Source organism: Propithecus coquereli, unplaced genomic scaffold (genome assembly GCF_000956105.1).
Source record: "Propithecus coquereli isolate 6110/MARCELLA unplaced genomic scaffold, Pcoq_1.0 Scaffold388, whole genome shotgun sequence".
Classification (NCBI taxonomy): Eukaryota; Metazoa; Chordata; class Mammalia; order Primates; family Indriidae; genus Propithecus; species Propithecus coquereli.
Genome location: NW_012149596.1, coordinates 968,680 through 990,348, shown reverse-complemented (window position 1 = coordinate 990,348; position 21,669 = coordinate 968,680). Strand labels below are relative to the sequence as shown.

Below are 21,669 nucleotides of genomic sequence, written 5' to 3'. Positions count from 1 at the left end.
ATGTCCATTTAGCCAGTCTACTTTTCTAAAATTTTATTTTTAATTGACAAATAATTATATATATTTATGGGATACAATGTAATATTTATATATGCTATAGAATGCTTAAATCAAGATAATTAGCATATCCATCACCTCACATACTTATTTTTTTGGTGGTGTGAACATCTAAAATCTCTCTTAGTAATTTTGAAATATACATTAAATTGTTATTAACCGTAGTCACCATACTGTGCAATAGATCTGAAAAAACTTTTTACTTTTGTCTAACAAAAACTGTGCATGCTTTGACCAACATCTTCCCCTCTCCTACAACCAGTCCACTATTAATATGCATTTAGGGCATTTCAGGTTTTCTATCATGATTAACAATGCTATGATAGAATTCGTACATTTAAATCTTTTTGCCTAAGTCATTGAAATTATATTTTGAGTCAAAGGTATAGAGGCATTAAATGGTAAATGAATCAATGCTCAACAGCAGTGCATTTCCACCTCGTCTAAGTTCTGCTCTGTCATAACGGTCACGGATCCACAACAATGTGGTCCTCCCCAGTCCTACAGATGGCCTCTTGCCCAGCCACAATGTGGGGATTTCTAGATAAATGATTCTGGGCTCTCTAAGGCACATTTCTCCATTCATCTCTTCCTTCCTAACCACGGATCTCTGGCCCTTCTCAAGAAGAGATGGAAATGACCAAGACCCTGGGGAATATTAGTTATTCACTTATTTATTTTCTAGGTTCTTTTTTTCCCATTAGATATCAGGGAGGAGGGTATAGGCAAAGATACCAAGGAACCAATAAAAATGTCCCAGGGGTTGGGGAGCAGCCAGTTGGACCGAGCAACAGTGGCTGAAGCTAGAGAACAAGCAGAGGGTCAGTGAGAGAAAGAGGGATGCGGGCAAGCACAGGGGAATGAGGAATAGGGAGAGGCTGCAGGGGCCATGATGCATGTACTGGGGATGGAGAGTAGCCAAGGGGTTCAGGGAACAGGTGGATACACAATGAAACAAACAGAGGACACAGGAAACATGAGACGCTGGGTAGCACCCAGAGCCCAAGAAACAGTTGTTAAGGCTAGAGAAGTGATTGTTAGGGAGCAGGGAAGAGCCAGAGGGTTAAAGAACAATCAGACGGATCAGGAAATAGAGGAACCAGATAGCAGCCAGACAGAGCAGGGAACATCAGAGGGGTGAGGAAGCAGAAGAATCAGGTGAAATGGAAAAAGCAAAAACGTTCAAGGAGCTGAGGATAATCCTGAGGGACAAGCAACTTCCCCAGGAACCAGGGAGCACTTCCTTGGTTTAGAGGAGAATTTGAGAGTACAGGGAACAGGCAGAAGTACCAGGGAATAAGACATGGGAAATATGACCCTGCGAATGGGTAGCAGCCAGAGGGACCGGGAGACAATTGCTGAGGCTGTAGAATGAGCAGAGGGATCAGGGTAGGACAGAACCCATGGAACAGGTGGAAAGGTGAAAGAAGAGCCTCTAAGGCTGAGGAATGGCCTAGGGTGCCAGGGAACACATGCAGCAAGGAACAGCCACTGAGGTTGGGGAGCAGCCAGAGGGAGCAGGAAAAACATGCTTAGGGCAAAGTGTCAACCAGAGGTCCCAGGAAATAACTAGAGGAGGAACTAGACAACAGACCAAGTGAGCATTAAATGTGTACCTGGTGTGAGGTAGCAGCCTGATGGGTTAGAGACCAGCTAGAGGGACTAGAGAAGGGCCAGAAGGAACAGTATAAATTACTGCCAAGAGTTAGCCAGAGGTCACATGCAGCAGTCACCGGGGTTAAGGCACACTTGAAGAAGCCAGGGAGAGGCTAGGGAACAGCCAGAGTTCTCAGGAATAGGGTGAGCAACCATCCTGGTTTGTCTGTGACTGAGGGGACATGGGACTTTCAGTGCTAAAACAGGGAAATCCCTGGGCAAACTGGGATAGTTGGTCTCCCTACCCAGGAAACAACCACAGGAACCAGCCAATAGTCAGATGTAATATCAGTAATGGAGACGATGGAAGTACAGAATCCAGACATGGCACAGAGCACGCGGAAGTAGTGTACGTTAGTGGGTAAGAGCATGGGCTGAGGAGCCAGCTGGACTGGCTCTACTCAAAGTATGGGCCATGAACTAGATACATGAGCAGCTCAGGGAGGCATATGAATTAAATGTGTCCAAGGAACTGTCCACGGACACAGGGAAGAATCAGGAGACCAGAGAGCAGTCAGAGGAATCCAACAGCAGTCAGTCTATGTGAACCAGACAGAAACAGCTGAAAGGAACAAGAAAGGCCCTTAGGGACCAGGGAACAGTCGGGTGCACTAGGGCATAATCAGAAGAATGCCACAGAACGGATCAGCTGGAAGGATAACTGTCTAAGAGAACACGGGACAGGAAACAGGAGGCATGAACAGTTAGAGGGACCCAGGTGCAGTCAAAGGAAGCAAGTAATAAGAGAACAGGAGACACTTAGAGGAAATGGTAAATAGATGGACCACGGAAGAGTCAGAGGGAACAAGAAATGGTCAGATGGGGAACACTCAGAGGGAACAAGGACCAGCAGAGGGAGGGAGCAGGGAGAAGTCTGGGGAAGCAGAAAACAGCTTGGGGGGGCACTAGAGGGAGGGAGGAGCAGTTGCAGGGACAGAGAACAGACCAGGGAACAGGGTATATCAAGACGGATAAGGACCAGCCAGAGGGAACAGCACACTGGCTACCAACTTGTTCGCTGAGACAGAACACCCATGTACACAAGTTACATGGAGCAGATTTGTTACAGGTGGGCAGCAAGGTACAATGGAAGCCTAGGATTCATTGCAAACTGGTTCCTCCAGGCTCAGGAAAGCTCAGGGTGCATGGAGTCTTGTCTGTGTGGACCCCACTTGCACCGCTGCTGGGGACCCCAGAAAGCAGCTTGCCCTGGATTTTATAACTCAGGGCAACTCAATACCCAGGGCTAAACCATTGAAGGTTGAAGGACATCCTATTTCCAGGGAGGACTGGAGCAGAGCTCCCGGCTGTTCAGCCAGTCCCTCCACAGCTCAGGATGTTACATTCCCTGGGCACCCCCAGCCAAGGGGGAACCTGCAGATGTTAATTACGCCCATACTGACTGGTAAATAGCCACTCCTCCACTCCCTGAGACTCCTCCCCTGTGCCAGCCATGTCAACAAGGCTCAGTAGAACAGTGCAGCCAGGAGAGCTGACCCCAGCAATGACCCCCAAGGCTCTCCCTGGAGGGCTGCCCTTGGGTGATGAAGGGGACAGGCAGGTGTGTTGCCCTGGGAGCTGGTGGGTAGAGAAGGTGGCTGCAGAAGGCCAGGGAAGGGCCTGTGGGAGCTCCCTGCTTGCTCCGTGCCCCTGAATATTCACTGACAAGAGGAGGCCCCCAGGGCCCCAAAAGGCCAAAGGGCCTTTGGATGAATAAAGGTTCCTCACTTCTTTATGGAGAATCATTAGAGCTTTTCTTTACTACTTGGTACATTTTCTGTCTTGTTTGGGAAATCCTCACCTGCCCCAAGGTCTAAACAAATATTCACCTGTATTTCTACTGAGAGTTTTAAAGCTTTGGTTCTTTTGAAACTTTTTGTTTTGCAGTACAGGCAGACTGGAGATACTGCGGGTTTGGTTCCAGACCACCGCAATAAAGCGAATACCGCAATAAGGCGAGTCACACAAAATTTTTGGTTTCCCAATGCATATGAAAGTTACGCTTACACTATACTGTAGTCTATTAAGTGTGCAATTGCATTATATCTAAAGAAACAGTGTACCGACCTTAATTAAAAAATACTTTATTGCTAAAAAATGCTGACACAGACAAGAAGTAAGCACGTGCTGTTGGAAAAATGATGCCGATAGACTTGCTTAATGCAGGTCTTCACAACCTTCAATTTGTAAAAAACGCAATATCTGCAAAGTTTAACAGAACAAGATATGCTTGTAATTTCAAAATTAAAGAGAAATTGCAAGAATAGTACAAAGACTGTATATGCCCTTCATCCAGAATCGCCAATTGTTATTTGCTACATTTGCTTTCATTCTCTTCTCAATGTATGTATGTGTGTGTATACAAACATATTTAATATTTTATTTTCTGAACCTTTTGAGAGTAGTTTGCAGACATAATTCCCCTTTACCCCTAAATACTTTAATGTATGTCTCTTAAGAGTAAGGATATTCTCTTATGTAACTACAGTACAGTTATCAAAATCAAGAAATGTAACATTGACATGGTACTATCTAATATACAGTGTGTATTATGGAATTATTTAATATACAATATGTAATACACAGTTTCCCCAGTGGTCACAGTAATGTCCTTTACAACATTCCCTCTCCAACCCCTGCTGCCCCAATCCCGGATCCCACGCAGGGTCGTGTTTTGCATCGAGGTGTCGTGTCTCTTTAGTTGTTACTCTGGAGCACTGCCTCAGTCATTCCTTGACTTTCATCACAGACAGTTTTGCAGATTGTCCCTCAATTTGGATTTCTTTGTTAACAGCAAACAATTAGATTCAGATTATTCATTTTTGAAAGGATGACCACAGGAGGATGCCATGTTCTCAGTGCTTGAGGCCAGAAAGCATTCAATATCAATTTGTCCTGTTATTGATAATATTAACTTTGATCACCTGGTTAAAGTGCTGTTTGTCAGGTATCTCCAAAATTACTCTCTTCTTCTTTGTAATTAATAAGGAATTTGGGGGGAGATATTTTGAAACTATGTAAATATCCTATTTCTCATACTTTTGTCCATTGACTTCAGCATCCATCAATGATTCTTGCCTGTAACAATGAATTACTGTGCTGTTTCCCTGATGGTGTGTTTCTAATTCCATCATTCCTTCTACATTTATTAGTTAGCGTTTTACTGTAAGGAGAAATATTACTAGCTCTGACTGCTGAAAGGACAATGATGTGCCAGGCACAATGAGCATATTTTGATTTATAAATACTATTTGTCATAAATAGGAACCAGAGCTTTGTGGAGAAATGGCTGACTCCAGGGCTAAGATAGAGAAAGTACAAAATGATCCTGGAAGAACTAGTGTTGGAAAGTAAGAAAGTGCTCAAAAAATGGGGACATGTTCAAAGGACACAGGAGCCAGCTTGAAGGAGTTCCCTCCTCTGGCCAAATCTGGGACAATCTGAGTAGCAAAATCAATTTATAACATTTCTTTTTTTTTTTTTTGAGACAGAGTCTCACTCTGTTGCCCTGGCTAGAGTGAGTGCCGTGGCGTCAGCCTAGCTCACAGCAACCTCAAACTCCTGGGCTCAAGCAATCCTACTGCCTCAGCCTCCCAAGTAGCTGGGACTACAGGCACACGCCACCATGCCCGGCTAATTTTTTCTATATATTTTTAGCTGTCCAATTAATTTCTTTCTATTTTTGGTAGAGACGGGGTCTCGCTCTTGCCCAGGCTGGTCTTGAACTCCTGAGCTCAAACAATCCACCCGCCTGGGCCTCCCAGAGTGCTAGGATTACAGGCGTGAGCCACCGCGCCCGGCAATTTTATAACATTTCTATCATTCCCCTCTGCCCATCCCTGCTTGCCTCCCCCAACCCTAAGAAACCACTGATCTGCTTATGTCTCTGTGTACTTTTCTGTTCTAGACATTTCATGTGAATGAAATCATATAATATGTGGTCTTAGTGTCTGGCTTCTTTCACTCAGCATAATGTTTTCAAGGCTCATCCATGTTGTAGCATGGATCAGTATGTCATTTCTTTTTATGGCCAAATAATATTCTACTGTATGGATACACCACTTTTGTTTATCCCCTTTTCAGTTGATGGACATTGGGGTTGTTTCTACCTTTTGGTTATTATAAATAATGCTGCTGTAAACATTTGTGTACAAGTTTTTGTGTGGACATGTGTTTTCACACTTCTAGAAGTGGAATTGCTGGGTCAAATGATAACTCTATGTTTAATCTTTTAAGGAACTGCCAAACCGTTTTCCAAAGTGGCTGCATCATTTTACATTCCTACCAGCAGTGATTGAAGGTCCCAATTTCTTCACATCCTCACCAATACTTGTTATTATCTGACAGATTCTAGCCATCCCAGTGGGTGTGAAGTGGTAACTTATTGTAGTTTTGATTTGTGTATCCCTAATAATAACAAATTAACAATGTCAAGCATTTTTTTTTGAAAGATGGGGACTCGCTCTGTTGCCCAGGCTGGCGTGCAGTGGTGTGATCATAGCTTACTGCAGCCTCAAACTCCTGGGCCCAGGCAATCCTGCCTCATCTTCCCAAGTAGCTAGGACTACAGGCGGGTGCCACTATGCCCAGCTTTTTTTTTTTTTTTTTTTTTTTTAGATACAAGGTCTTGCTATATTGCCCAGTCTGGTCTCGAACTCCTGGACTCAAGAATCCCAGGAGTTCAAGACTCCTCGGCCTCCCAAAGATCTGGGATCACAGGCTCAATCATCTTTTTATGTGCTCATTGGCCATTACCCCTTCATATCTGAAAGGTATTTTGCCAGGTACAGAATTTGGGGTTGACAGTACATTTCTTTCAGCACTTGAAAAGTGTGCCACTTCCTTCTCACCTCTACAGTTTCTGATTAAAAATCCAGTCACTTTTTCTTTCCCCTATAGTTAAGGTTATCAGTTCTCTCTTGCTGATTTCAAGGTTTTTTTGTCTTCAGTTTTCTGAAGTTTGCTTATGATGTGTCTTGGTATAGATTTCTTTGGTTTATCCTTTTGGAGGTTGCTCAGCTTCTTGAATCTCTAGGTTGATATCTTTTGCCAAATTCGAGGAATTTTCAGCCTTTGTTCTTCACATGCTTTTTTAGCCCCATGATTTTCCTCCTCTCCTTCTGAGACTCTGACGACATGAATGTCAGATTTTTTGTTATAGTCTCACAGGTCCCTAAGGCTCTGTTCATCTGTTTTCTTGTCAGTTTCCTCTCTGTTGTTCAGATTGGGTGATTTCTATTGTTCTATTTCCAAGTTGTCTGATTCTTTCTCCTGTGCTCTCTATTCCGCTTTGGGCCCATCCATTGAGTTTTAATTTTGGTTATTGTATTTTTCAGTTTTTAAATTTTCATTTGGTTCTTTGTATCTTCTGTTTCTTTGCTGAGACTTTCTATTTTTGTATTTCTTTTAGGTATGCTGAAGCATTTTTATGATGGCTGCTTTAAAATCCTTATCAGATAATATTAACACCTGTGTCATCTCCGTGTTGGTGTCTGTTGATTGTCTTTTCTCACTTCGAGTTGAGACTTTGCTGGTTCTTTGTAAGATGCCTGACTTTCAGTTATGTCCTGGATATTTGGGGAATTATGAGACTCTGGATAATATTTAAATCTTGTTTATCAGGCCTCCTTTTGACACTGTTCTACTGGGGAAGGAGAATCTCCTCCTTACTGCCAGGTGGAGGTGGAAGTTCAGGCTCCCCACTGGTCCCCTTTGGTACCCCCAGAGGGGGAGGAGCACCTTGCTACAGCTGGGTGGGGTAGGATTTCAGGCTCCTGCCAGACCTCCTCTGGCACCACCTTGGTGAGGAGGGGAAAGGGCACCTCAGTACTGGGTGCCGGGGGAGGTCCAGATCCCAGTGTGGCCTAAACTGACTCCTTGGGGTAGGGGCCCCATTACTCCCAGGCACAGATGACAAGCTAGGCTCCCCACTCTGCCTGTGCTGATGGGAGTGGGGTGGAGGCTGTAATTTTTTTCTGTGATGTTTGGCTGGAGTAAGGCAGCTGTTATCTCAATTTTTCTGTCTTGCTACATTGCCCCTCTCCTGGTCCTTTGGCTAGAGACAGCAGGCTTTTCTTGGAGCTATTTTGTGTGCCTGCGTGCCTTTTGCATTGCCGGCTTCTCCGGCACCTGGTCCAGGATATGTGAAGCAAGAAGGAAATTCAGGGAACTCACCGCTGTGTCATTCCTCAGGTTCCAAGGTCCGTAGCCAGTCTGCCTTTTTCTCTCCACTTTCAGAGTCCTCTTATCTGCATTTTATCTATACAGTCATGCACTGCATAGTGTTGGTCAATGACGGACCGCATATATGTCAATGTCCCATCAGATTATAATAGAGCGGCAAATTCCTATTGCCTAGTGATGTTGTAGCCGTCATACTGTCGTACAGCAATGCATCACTGACGTGTTTGTGGCGATGCTGGTGTAAAGAAACCTACAGCACTGCCAGTTGTATAAAAGCACTGTATAGCACATACAGTCATGGACAGTACACAATAATTGATAATGATAATAAACAACTATGTTACCCGTTTGTGTATTTACTATACTATACTTTTATCATCGTTTCAGAGTATACTCCTACTCATGAAAAAAAAAACAAGTTAACTGTAAACACCCTTAGGCAGGTCCTTCAGGAGGTGTTCCAGAAGAAGACATTGTTACCGTAGGAGATGACGGCTCCAAGTATGTTATTGCCCCTGAAGCCCTTCCATGGGAACAAGATGTGGAGGTGGAAGACAGTGGTATTGATGATCCTGACCCTGTGTAGACCTAGCCTAATGTGTGTGTTCGTGTCTTAGTTTTTAACAAAAAATTTAAAAAGTAAAAAAATTAAAAGTAAAATTTAAAAATAGAAAAAAGCTTACATAATAAGGATATAAAGAAAATATTTTTGTACAGTTGTTATTACAACAGTCAAAAGTTAAAAAGTTAAAGTTTATAAAGTAAAAATGTTACAGTAAGCTAAGGTTAATTTATTATTGGAAGAAGAAAAAATCTTTTTATAAATTTAGTGTAGCCTAAGTGTGCAGTGTTTATAAAGTGTACAGTATTGTACAGTAATTTCCTAGGCCTTCACATTCCCTCACCCAGAGCAACTTCCAGTCCTGCAAGTTCCATTCGTGGTAAGTGCCCAATACAGGTGTACCATTTTTTAAAATCTTTTATACCATATTTTTACTGTACCTTTTCTATGTTTCGATACACAAATACTTAGCATTGTGTTATAGTTGCCTCCGGTACTCCATACAGTCACATGTTGTACAGGCGTGTAACCTAGGAGCAATATGCTCTACCATTTAGCCCAGGTACGTAGTAGGCTAGACCATCTAGGTTTGTGCAATTGCACTCTATGATGCTCATACCACAGCAAAATCCTCTAACAACACATATCTCAGAATGTGTCTCCCTCGTTAAGCGACACATGACTGTCATGTCTCAGATTTTTAGCTGTACTTAGTATGAGGAATAGGGAGAAGTGTGTCTACTCCATTTCACTCCTATTGGCAGTTTTTTAACTTAATTTTTTAAATAGATAATACATTCCTTGATTCTCTCCCCCAACTTTCCAGGTCCCCTTGCACAGAAAACCAGTCTTTATTAGTTGTGGGTGGTGGTTGGGTGGGTCGGGTATATGCTTAGAGATTATGCAACTAAAAAGAAGTCCTTGGCCAGGTGCAGTGGCTCACCCCTGTAATCCCAGCACTCTGGGAGGCCGAGGCTAGAGGATCACTTGAGCCCAGGAGTTCGAGACCAGCCTGAGCAAGACCCTGTCTTTACAAAAATAGAATAATTAGCCACATCTGCCTCTGCAGTTCCAGCTACTCCAAAGGCTGAGGCAGGAGGATCACTTGAGCCCAGGAGTTTGAGGTTGCAGTGAGCTATGATGACACCACTGCACTCTAGCCCTGTATGTAAAAAAAAAAAAATCGTTAATATTTTTCAACAAAGACAGTAGATACTGTACATATGTTGAACACTTTTTTAATCACTGTTATTTTTCATGAAATATTATACATATTGAGTAATGCTGCCATAAATATTCTTGAATGTGTCTCCTGTTGTACGTGTACACATGTTCCACTTGGGCGTATGTCCATGAGTGGAATCACTGCGTCATATTGTATGTATGTCTTCAACAATACCAGGTAGAGCCAAAATAGTTTGCAACGTGGTTGTACCAATTCCCACCGCCATCAGCCATGTGAGAATTCTCATTGCACCATATTCTCCTCAACACTTGGTATCTTGGTATCTGTCTTTTTCATTTAAGACATTCTTAGGGTTGTAGGGGTTGTGTAGTGGTATCTCATTGTAGTTTTAATTTGCATTCCCTGGTTACTAAGAAGGTTAAACCCTTTTTCTATTTGTATTGAAGCCTCAAATTTCCTCTTTTGTAAAATGAATCCTTTGCATATTTTTCTACTAGGTGGTCTCTTTTTTCTTATTGGTTTGTTAGAGTTCTTTACATCTTCTGGCTGTGAGCCCTTTGTTGTTTGTTGGCAGTAAGTGTTGCAGACATCTTCTACTCTGTGGCTTTCCTCTTTCTCTCTCTCTCTCTCTCTCTCTCTCTCTCTCTCTCTCTCTCTCTCTCTCTCTCTCTCTTTTGAAACAGAGTCTTGCTCTGTTGCCCAGGCTACAGTGCCATGGTGTCAGCCTAGCTCACAGCAAACTCAAACTCCTATGCTCAAGCTATCCTCCTGCCTAGGCCTCCTGAGTAACTGGGACTACAGGCACATGTCACCACACCTGGCTAATTTTTTCTATTTTTAGTAGAAATAGGGTCTAGCTCTTGCTCAGGCTGGTCTTGAATTCCTGAGCTCAAGCGATCTTCCTGCCTCTGCCTCCCATAGTGCTAGGATTACAGGAGTGAGCCACCACACCTGGCCTTTTTTTCTCTTTTAATTCTGTCTTTTAAGTGAATAGAAGTTCTAAACGTTATTGTAAACAGCCTTATCATTGTTTTTCTTCATGGTTAATGCTTTGTGCATCCCATTTGAGAATTATTTTCCTAATCCAAGGTCATGAGGATAGTTGTCTCTATCATCTTTTAAAGGCTTTATAGTTTTTGTCTTTCATATTTAGGTCTACAATCCATGTGGAATTGATTTTTGGGGGGCATGTGATATGAAATAGAGCTCAAATTTTATTTTATTTTTTCCTATATACAATTGCTCTAGCACCATTTATCGAAAATATTTTTCCTCACTATCTGCCTGGACACCTTTGGCAAAAATGGGATGACCATTTATGTGGATCTGTTTCTGTCCTCTATGCTGTTCTAATGGATTATTTGTGTATCCTAGAAGCACTACCACATGTCTTAAATTTCCATTCTTTTATAAGTCTTGCGGTCTTGTAAAAGCATGTTCTCTGGTGTTGCCTTTACTCTTCAGGAGTGTCTAGGCTATTCTTGTCCGTTTGCATTTCCATGTAAATTTTGTAATTGGTTTGGTAGATTCCACAAAATCCCATTGCTATTTCAATTGGAATGGCCTTGAATTTATTGATTTCTGCTTATTTTAGTCTTTCTCTCTTGGGGTTTACTCTACTGTTATCTTTATAATGTCTTGATTTAGATGCTTAATGCATGAAATTTCGGACTTAAATATGAGCACTGAAGACTCTGCTTTTCACTCTAGTTACCATTTTATTATTCTACAAATTCTTACATGCACTAATTTCATTAATGTTTTGTTCTAGACATATTCTAGAGTACCTTCTTAGACTATCAGTTATTTTGAACTTTTTTTTTAATTATTTAAGACCTTTATTAACAGGTGCTTGCAGTTTGTTGACTTTTTTGAAAAAATCAAGTTGTAAACTTTTATTACAAATTAAAAATGAAGTTCTTAAAAATCTCAACTTGACCAGATATGAAACAATCTAAAAACCTTTAAAGGCATATTGAGAAAAACCAGGCTTTTTTATTAATTTTTTTTTTTTTTGAGACAGAGTCTGGCTCTGTTGCCTGGGCTAGAGTGCTGTGGTGTCAGCCTAACTCACAGCAACCTCAAACTCCTGGGCTCAAGCGATCCTCCTGCCTCAGTCTCCCAAGTAGCTGGGACTACAGCCATGTGCCACCATGCCAGGCTAATTTTTTCTATGTATATTTTTTTAGTTGGCCAGATAATTTCTTTCTATTTTTAGTAGACACGGGGTGTCGCTCATTGCTCAGGCTGGTCTCAAACTCCTGACCTTGAGCAATCCACCCGCCTCGGCCTCCCGGAGTGCTAGGATTACAGGCGTGAGCCACCGTACCGGCCAAATCAGGCTTTTTTAAAAAACACATTTGTTATTACCAAAAAAGACGTCTTTAGGTAAAAATAATTAAAACCCCATGCTGCATAAACAATGCAGATAGTTCTAGTTATCTGGTCAACGGGCAAAAAGCAAGCACTTAAGGTCTTCAGCACAATCTTTCGTTCATTTCTTATTGCTGGAATTTCATATTCGTTTCTTCTTGTTGGATGACTAAACCAGACGATGGTAAAGATGGTAAGCCGGCATTTACTCAGCCCCGCCCTGCTCAGCCTCGGGAGCAGACGAATTCTCAGCTGGTGGATCGGCTGCTTCGGCTGCTTTGGCTGCTTTTGTCTCTTTGCCATCTTGTGGTTTAGGGTTTTCTGGGCGTCTGTGTTGGTAATTGAAGTTGCTGCGGTACCGACGTTGAGGCGGCTGCTGACCTTGGGTCTCATCTCCTTGATTCTCTTTATCCTCTTCACTGCCGTCCTCTCTGGGCTGTCTTTGGCGAGGAGGGCCCCTGCGGAATCGTGGTCTATAACCCCGATACATATTCTGTCTTACTGGTGGTCTACCTTGTTCTCCTGCACCCTGGTTGTCAGCACCCTCCATCACTCCTCCCTGCACAGGAGGGTTGGAACACTGTGGTCCACGCCCACAGGGTCTCCGCATGCAGTAAGGTGGGAACCTTCGCCTGCGGTAGGGCCCGCGTTGCTGGGCCTGGCCTTCAGGAGCACTCTCCAACCCTCACTCTTTTCCCCGCCCTCACTGTTGATTCTGCTGGTGATCGCGTGGAGGACCCCTGCGACGTGGATAGCGTCTGTAATGGTTACGGTCTGCTGCATATTGACTGCCTTGAACTGGAATTCCACCAGGGCCTGTGACATTTGCTGCCTCCGCACCCTTTTCTCCTTCAACAACATCAAACGCCACAGTCTCTCCATCTCCTACACTGCGAAGGGACTTCCTGGGGTTATTCTTCATGGCAGTCTGGTGTACAAATACATCTTCCTTGGTGTCATTCCTGTTGATGATACCATATCCGTTTCTTACATTGAACCATTTTACTGTCCCCAAAACCTTCGTTGTGATGACCTTCTTGTCCCTGCTGGCAGGCGCCGCCGATGTGAGGCCGCCCGGGCCGCCCCTCCCTGCGCCGCTGCCCGTGGTGCCGGACTTGGAGTCGGCAGCGCTGAGGGCGGGGGCGGCGGGCGTCTGCTGGGTCTCCGCCTCGCTGCTCATGGTTACCATGATGGTGACTGGGGCTGCGGCAGCTGCGGCTCCTCCCGATGTGTGATGGTAACTAGGCCGGCGGCGGCGGTAGGGCTTCACAGGGCTCTCTGGGGTCCGCTCTCCGCTCCCGCTACCAATCGAACTCCATTTTGAACTTTTTAAAACTTTTTTAAACTTTAACATTATGGTTTCTGAAAAGTTTCCTCTTACTATTGAGTTCTGACTTAATTGTACTGCATTTCGAGATGGTCTGTACGATGTGGTCTCTGTATCTTCTCTGTCTGTGTGCCCTTCCTGAGCAGTCTCATTTGTACTAAGAACTCCCAAATCTTATCTCTGTCCTAGCCCAAAAACCTATTATGTAACTCCCTATGTGTTTTACCACTTTAACTTCAACATGGACAAAACGTAACAATTATGTTTCATCCCCTTCCCTACCCCACCACTTACTAGCCCCTCTCTCAGTAGATAGCAGCACGGTCTACATGATTGTGTAAAATCAAGAACTGAAAATTGCCCTAGAATTCTTTCTTTTTCTCACCCCCACAATTCAGCCTCCTTAAAACATAGCGTCAACACCTTCTTCTACATCCCCATTACAACAGCTATGTTAAGTCCAGATTGTTTTATTCTCTCGCATAAACTCTGCAGTTCATCTCCAGACTGGTCTTCTGGTCTGACTCATTTCGAATATTCCTTATGATGCATTTGAATACTGTTTTAAAGCATACAGTTATGATCATGTCTTTTCCTGCATATAAATGGCAGTTCATTCTCTACTAGAAAAAGACTTGTTCCTTGTTTTGAAGCCAATATATCTCTACTGAATTTTCCTCATAACTGCTTTCTCAATATACAATATACTACACAGACTCCTCTCCTTTATATGGAACTATTTCTAATTCCCTGAATCCACCGTGTATTTTCTTTTCTTTTTTTTTTTGAAACAGAGTCTCACTGTGTTGTCCGGGCTAGAGTGCCGTGGCGTTGGCCTAGCTCACAGCAACTTCAAACTCCTGGGCTCAAGCGATCCTCCTGCCTCAGTCTTCCCAGTAGCTGGGACTACCGACATGCACCATCACACCCAGCTAATTATTAACATTTTTTTTATAGAGGTAGGGTCTCCTTTTGTTGCCCAGGCTTGTCTCAAACTCCCAGCCTCAAGTGATCCACCCGCTTTGCCCCCGCCAAAGTGCTATTACGGGTGTGAGCCACCACTCCCAACCTACCATGCATTTTTCTATTTTCCTTCCTCCACAGTTTTGCTCATGATTCTCCCTTCTAGATAACTCATACCCACTGTCTCTATGTAGCCTAACCTTATACCTACTATACTTTTCTTCCAAATGTCTTTTAGCTCCCTTTGTGTCTTCCTATGTTGGTTATCCAAGTCTTTAAGTTGTTTTACACTTTATTCAATTATATGTCACCATTGGCTAGCTCATCATCTAGTACATAATCGATCAGTAAATGTATCTAGTTCTTAAGTTAACTAGAGGACTTAGAGTCCATTTAAATCCTCATTTTTGAAAAAGGGATGACTGAATGAATAAATGAATGAATGTAGTACACAATGACTGTTAAGATACTTTAATAATTTTCTCCTCTCATACAACAAAATACAAAATTAGGTATTTAATGCAACCCCTACATGCTACATTATCATAAAGAGCGTTAAAAACAACTTCCTATCTATCTTCCATCCTCCAGAGCTGACCATGCTGCCTTGATTGTGTTGTTACAGGTACCAGTGTCGTTTGAGGATGTGACTGTGGACTTCAGCAGGGAGGAGTGGCAGCACTTGGACCCTGCTCAGAGACGCCTGTACTGGGATGTGACACTGGAGAATTACAGCCACCTGCTCTCAGTGGGTAAGCACAGCCATCCTGCGCATCTGCGAGGGGCCCCAGTGAGGGTGTTTGCGATCTCAGCTGCTGAGCGCTGCGCGACATCGGAAGTGTGTGATGGTGTCATCCTTGACTTGTCTGGGATTCTTCAGTCCCTTTTCACCTCTGTGATTATTACTCTATTCCAAGTAAAATGTGGTTACTTTTCTGAAGAGTAAATGGAAGTGTCATTGAAAGGCCCCTGAAACCCAATCAGCTGGACCCAATCCTGTATCATGTCCTGTTAATAGGGTACCGAGTTCCCAAGCCAGAGGCCATCTTCCAGTTGGAGCAAGAGGAGGGGCTGTGGACATTGGAGGGGAAAGCCCCACACCAGAGCGATTCAGGTGAGTGAGTGATCCAGACAGATGGGGACATGGAAGTAAATGTCACTTTCCCTAGGAGACACTGATGCCTTTGAAAGGCTGTGAAGATAGCCCATCTTTGAAGTTCTAAACTTTTAGAGTTGATTGGAGATAGTTGACAGTAGCCCTCATATACCTAAATGCCATCTCCATGTATGACCCTTGCCACATTATTGTGTTCTTCTTTGCTTTGTTATGGCAGAGATGACCGGGAATAGACTGACACGCACACAGAAATATTGGCAAAAACAGGTTTCAGCGGGCTCAGATGGGGATTTTTCCCTCCAAATTCTGAGCACCAGACAAAGAGCATTGCAGTCTTTTATACACTCTGCTTAAGGGGGAGGGGCACGGCTACAACAGGGTTAACTTTAGTGAGGCAGGGTCTTAAGTTACTTTACAGCCGGGTACACCAATTGCTACAGATGATTTATGAGGGGAAAGGTCGCAGGGGAGGAGGGGCCTCAGGTAAGGAATGCAAGGGACAAAGCCCAGTAGTGGAATTTTCCACTTCAGCTTGGCTGTTTGGCAAGAGAGCTGTCTCTACTCTCTACCCACATACCACCCTATCTTACCTGGGACCTTTTTATTCTTCCTGCTCCACCTCACCCCCGATCGTAGGTTCTTTCCTTGTACATTCAGCTATTTTTCAGTTTCTTCTCTTTTATTCCAATTCCGCATATCCATTCCTTATACCTCCTCTCATGGGCAACTGGGCCAACGTGTTCGTGTGATATTCTCTTAAAGCCTGAAGTATTGCTTTATGAGTATATATTTGTAGTATATATAAATTATATTGTGCCGTGTGTCTTAATTCTGTTCCTCTTTTTCACTCATTCCAAAGGTTTGTCCATATTATGGTGTGTTTGTCTGGCTTTGTTCTTCAAATTGCTGCCGAGCATTCCGCAGTGTGCCAGCACCGTGTCTTACTTAACCATTGACCCGAACGTGGACACTGAGGGTTGTGTCTAACTCCCAGCCAATAAAAACAACTCTGCAACAAATTTCTACATAAATGTGCCCTTATGGGCTGTGAGAATTTCTCAGGGGTGTGTAGAGAAGGGAGGGTTTGCCTAATCGTTGAGTATTCTCAGGCTGAATTTGGCTGAGTACTAGCATGTTATTCTCAGATTGGCTGCGCTGTACTCACAGCAACAGTACACCAGGGTTCTTGCTTTCCCAGAGTTCCTGTCAACAATTATCTGCCAGTTTCTCGTTTTTTTGCCCAACAATGAGTATAAAGCGATATCTCATTTTTTATTTTGCATTTCTCTAATATCTAATTTGAGCATTTAATTATTTACCTGTTATCTCTTTGAGTTACATTTGTTCATCACATTCCCCATGTTTCAGTTGAGCTTTCTCAATTGTCTGTTTCTTACTGATTTGCATCCGATTTATTATTTGCCCTTTTTTCCAGCCTTCTCTTCCTCATTTTCCCCATAAATGAGGTTCCCCTGGGGACCTCATCTCCTGTTCACCAGTCTTTCCTTCATGTCCGTGTAATGATGCAGCCACACTGGAATTCTGATGGCTCCTCTTTTGACATCCCCGTCCTCTGTTTTTCACTGGCGCTTTAATTACTATGTTCAGCTACCCAGAGAGTTCCTATGAGATGTTTGTCTTGATCCTCAGTACACTGGCAATCAGAATCATCACCTCACATATCAGAAACTCTTCTCACCTTTCGAATTTTGTCTGTCACACTTTGTCAGTGTTTCTTAAATAGTTCCTCTCAGCCATTTTGTTTTATTAATCACTCTACAGTTTCTACTGCTTTTGCCTTTGTGTAAATCTTGTTGTCTGTTCTCAGTTCTTTGCAGTTCATGTCTCAGTTCATCTTCTCAGTTCCCAATGAGATCACTCCAAACCAGCTCCACATTTTCTTCTGCCTGGATCATGAATATTCCATTCCTGATTTGATTTGCCGGTTCCATTCTTTTTACTAGTTCATTTTAAATGCTAGTGACAGATTGCATTACCTAAAACACTCTATTTATCTTGCCATAAGCTTTATGAAACAAACCTACAGTTGATCTCCATTACCTAGTATGCCACGATTAAACTCTTCTTGCAAAGAGATAAACAACATGGCAACATATTTCCAGTTCAAACTCGTATTTGTATATTTTCCGTAACCTCTGCTCAACTCTATTTTTTTAATATTTTCTTAATGTTTATCATATTTTATAGTCCTCCTTGAATCTGACTCTTTATTCTGTGCTCTGTCTATTCAGTTGATACATTTTCCACCTTGTGATCAGATTTCACCTGTCTCATGAAATGGCTCTTAATTACTCCAACATATATGGCTCTTTCCTTTTTCTCATTCTCCATCCCATAGGAATCCAGAGAAAAATCACAGATTTTAGAGTGTGGGGCAACTGAGGCTTTTATTTCTCTGTTTTTAAAAAGTCTCCAGAATTAAGAGCCTGTTTCTTTAAAAAAAAAATTAATTGATTTTGACAAATAAAAACTGTATATATTTTTCATGTACAACATGATGTTTTGAAATATATGTGTATGTGTGTATATATATATATATATATATATATATATATAGAGAGAGAGAGAGAGAGAGAGAGAGAGAGAGAGAGAGAGCCTGTTTTTGATCAGGAGAGAGAAAACCACACACTAATTTAAACAGGGAAGGTTTAACATGATTATTAACCAGAGTGGGATTGGAGTAAGAGAGGTTAGCCAGTAAAAGGTAAAGAGAACTCTGAAAAATAAAGGAATAGCAGATATAAAGCTCAGCCAGTTTCTCTAGGACTGTGACAGGGCACCCAAGGAAGAGGCTCCCCTGCTTCCCAGGGATGAGATCCAGACCTTGTGGGGAGGGCACAACTGTGGTTCACAGCATGGTAGAAGACTTGCTGTGGTGCTATGCTAGTAGAACTTGCTGGAAATGTGCCTGATAGGGTTCCAGAGAAAGTTGTTCATGGGGAGGTGTCTCATTGGAGGCATTCCACTACAAACTACCCGAGAGTAAACTGTTGGGTGCTGTGCTGCTGGCTGCAATGCACTACGGGAGCCTGAACAAGCTGGGTGCTTGGACAGCCATATGAGCTGCAGGAGCTGGGTGCTGGAGAAGCCACCCACACTGCAAGACTGGGGCGCTGGGGACATCTGCGTGTGCATCCAGAGCCGGGTGTCAGCAAAGCTGTCTGCACTGCAGGATCCTGGTGGTAGACACGCTGCCCCTGCTGGAGGAGCCTGCTGAGTGAGGCCCCTAGAACCAGAAGGGAGGCAAAACCGCCTCCTCCTGCAGTGTCTCTCCAGCATCTTCCACTGACAAAGCTTATCATCCTGCAGACTGGCAGAGGAAAAAATATTTAAAGAGACCCAAATCCATTTTTGTAGAACAGGCAAAGAAGGATGAATTTGGAGTCGAGAGGCAATACATTGATAACTGGCACAGCGATTCTCTAGTTTTGTGAAATGAAGCATGTAGAAAATATTTAGTAAACAAATTTATTAAATTTGGGGAGAAAGGCAGAGGAGGATATTTTGTTCTCTTTCAGAAGGATTTTTTAAGCATCTGCTCAGAGGAATCCAAAGGACCATTTGGAAAGGGAAGACAACTGCATGAAATGTTAACACTCTAACCTTTTGTGTACTCATTCTTTCTGTTATGAAACTGTACCAAATTGTATATCGATATGAATGGCACAGTGTCTGCTTTATAAATTCACATCAAATATAAGCTCCCTAGAGGTATACTGAAATTAGAACTAATATCTAGAAGGATAATACGTTTTGAATAATAATAGAGTGGCAAAACAAGAAGCTAAATATACACATATGTCTTCTCTTATATAAGAATTTTGAGGTGGGCCAGGCGCGGTGGCTCACGCCTGTAATCCTAGCACTCTGGGAGGCCGAGGTGGGTGGATCGTTCTGAGCTCAGGAGTTCGAGACCAGCCTGAGCAAGAGCGAGACCCCGTCTCTACCAAAAAATGGAAAAAAATTAACTGGACAGCTAAAAATATATGTAGAAAAAATTAGCCGGGCATGGTGGCGTGTGCCTGTGGTCCCAGCTACTCGGGAGGCTGAGACAGTAGGATTGCTTGAGCCCAGCAGTTTGAGGTTGCTGTGAGCTAGGCTGATGCCACGGCACTTGCCCCAGGCAAGGGAGTGAGACTCTGTCTCAAAAAAAAAAAAAAAAAAGAATTTTGAGGTGAATGGGTCCAGTTCAACAAGTCGACTTTGATCTCAATGGATCATTTAGGAGCCATGTTCCAAGTCATTGCTCTGCCATCTCCTAGGGCATTGTCGTCAGCCGCACAGTTAGTGTTGGGTCGCTGTGGAATCCAGTGGAAAAAGGTAAGAGGAAATAGAGATTTGCCTACTGTCTTAAGGCCTGTCTGGAAGCACGTATCACTTCTGCTTATATTCCATTGGTGAAAACAAAGTGAGGCTGGTGAATGTAAGGCCCAGCTACATTCTATTACTATGAAAGAAGGGGAGAATAGAGCTCAGCAGGGGGCTTGCAGTTTCTTCTGCAGAGGACTTTCCCTTTCCTATTTTATACTTCTTGTTATAAGCATGCATTCCTGGGACCAAGAGAAACTTGCAGCTGGTTATAGAGTTGGAGCACAGATATCTATTTACGATTTGTCTATGTCAGGATGCTGATGTTGCAACAGTTTTCCTGTAGACATAAAGAAATTGGTGTTCGAGGCATATAAATTTAACGTTGATGCTCATAATGGTTTAGAGGGAAAGCAAGAAGAAGCAGAGAGGTTAGTAAGGTTTTACAGCCGATAAATAAGGACATGCATTCCGAAATATTTCTTCTATGCCAGGCTTTCCCGTAATAGGCTCTAGTTTCTTTTTCTGATTGCTCTACTCACTATCCAGACGTCTTACATAGTGGAGCTGGATTCCCAGAGTTCAAATCACATCTCTTCCGCTTATTTAGCTATTTGATCTTCAACAAGTGACCTAACATCTCTGTACCTCTGTTTTCTCAATTGTAAAGCAGTTGATAATGGTAGCTACCTCATAGGGTTTAGTGAGGGTTAAATGAGCTGTTATGTGTAAAGTACTTGGAACAGTACCTGGTGCATCATAAATGGTATATAATTGTTTTGCATCTATTAATCATTCTATAAGAATTTTGTATTACTACATTATTGGTATTATTATTGTCATATGAACTCTTCCATTTTTCTGTGTTCATCCTATTTGAACTACATGTATGCTCTGTCCTCTGCTAATGACTCTTTCTGTGATTTTCATTTCTTTCTTTTTCTTTTTAGGTGAGGCTCTTGGGAAAACTCAACAACAGGGAATTTCTGGAGAAGTTTCATTCCACTGTGAGAGATTTGATCAACCCATAGGAGAAGATTCATTGTGTCCCATTTTAGAAGTGTGGCAAGATAACAACCAGCTAGAGAGATATCAGGAAAACCAGAATAACCCTTTAAGTTACATGAAAGTATTGATTAAGGAGAAGGGCTATGAATTTAAAAACTTTGAAAAAATAATTCATGTGACTACCAAGCTTATTCCTTCAATTAAAAGACTCCATAACTGTGACACATTTGGAAAGAGTTTGAAGCATACTTTAAAGTTACATAATCATAACAGAAACAATGCAACAAAGAGCCTTGGTAGGATTTTTGAAAATGGTAACAATTTGGCCCATAGTTCTTCCTCTACTAAGAATGAGAATATTAAGACAGGAGCGAATTCCTGTGAATATAATCAATGTGAGAAACATCTTGGCCACAAACAAGCTCTCATCCATCATCAGAAAATTCATACTATGGAGAAACTTCATGTGTGTACTGAATGTGTAAAGGGCTTCACCCAGAAGTCACATCTCTTTGAGCATCAGAGAATTCATGCTGCAGAAAAATCCCATGAATGTGACAAAAGTGACAAACTCTTCACTCAGAAGCCACAAATTGGTGTACATCAGAGTGTTTATACAGGAGAGAGACCTTATCTATGTACTCAGTGTGGAAAGGCCTTTACCCTCAAGTCAAACCTCATTACACATCAGAAAATTCATACTGGGCAGAAACCCTATAAATGCAGTGAATGTGAAAAAGCCTTTTTCCAGAGATCAGATCTCTTTAGACATCTGAGAATTCATACAGGAGAGAAACCTTATGAATGCAGTGAATGTGGAAAAGGCTTCTCCCAGAATTCGGACCTCAGTATACATCAGAAAACTCATACTGGAGAGAAACACTATGAATGCAGTGAATGTGGAAAAG

At 42.6% G+C, this 21,669-nt stretch overlaps 1 protein-coding gene and 1 pseudogene across 1 annotated transcript in view; one reads left to right on the top strand and one right to left on the bottom strand.

Moving 5' to 3' along the window:
- The window catches only part of ZNF41 (zinc finger protein 41), a 53,619-nt gene that overhangs the window by 13,882 nt on the left and 18,068 nt on the right, over positions 1 to 21,669 (top strand). Inside the window, exons 3-5 of the mRNA XM_012652328.1 lie at positions 14,933 to 15,059; positions 15,326 to 15,421; positions 20,704 to 21,585. Of these exons, the coding sequence (XP_012507782.1) occupies positions 14,933 to 15,059; positions 15,326 to 15,421; positions 20,704 to 21,585 (1,105 nt within the window). The remainder of the gene's footprint in view (positions 1 to 14,932; positions 15,060 to 15,325; positions 15,422 to 20,703; positions 21,586 to 21,669) is intronic.
- LOC105816812 lies at positions 12,222 to 13,197 on the bottom strand (annotated as a pseudogene).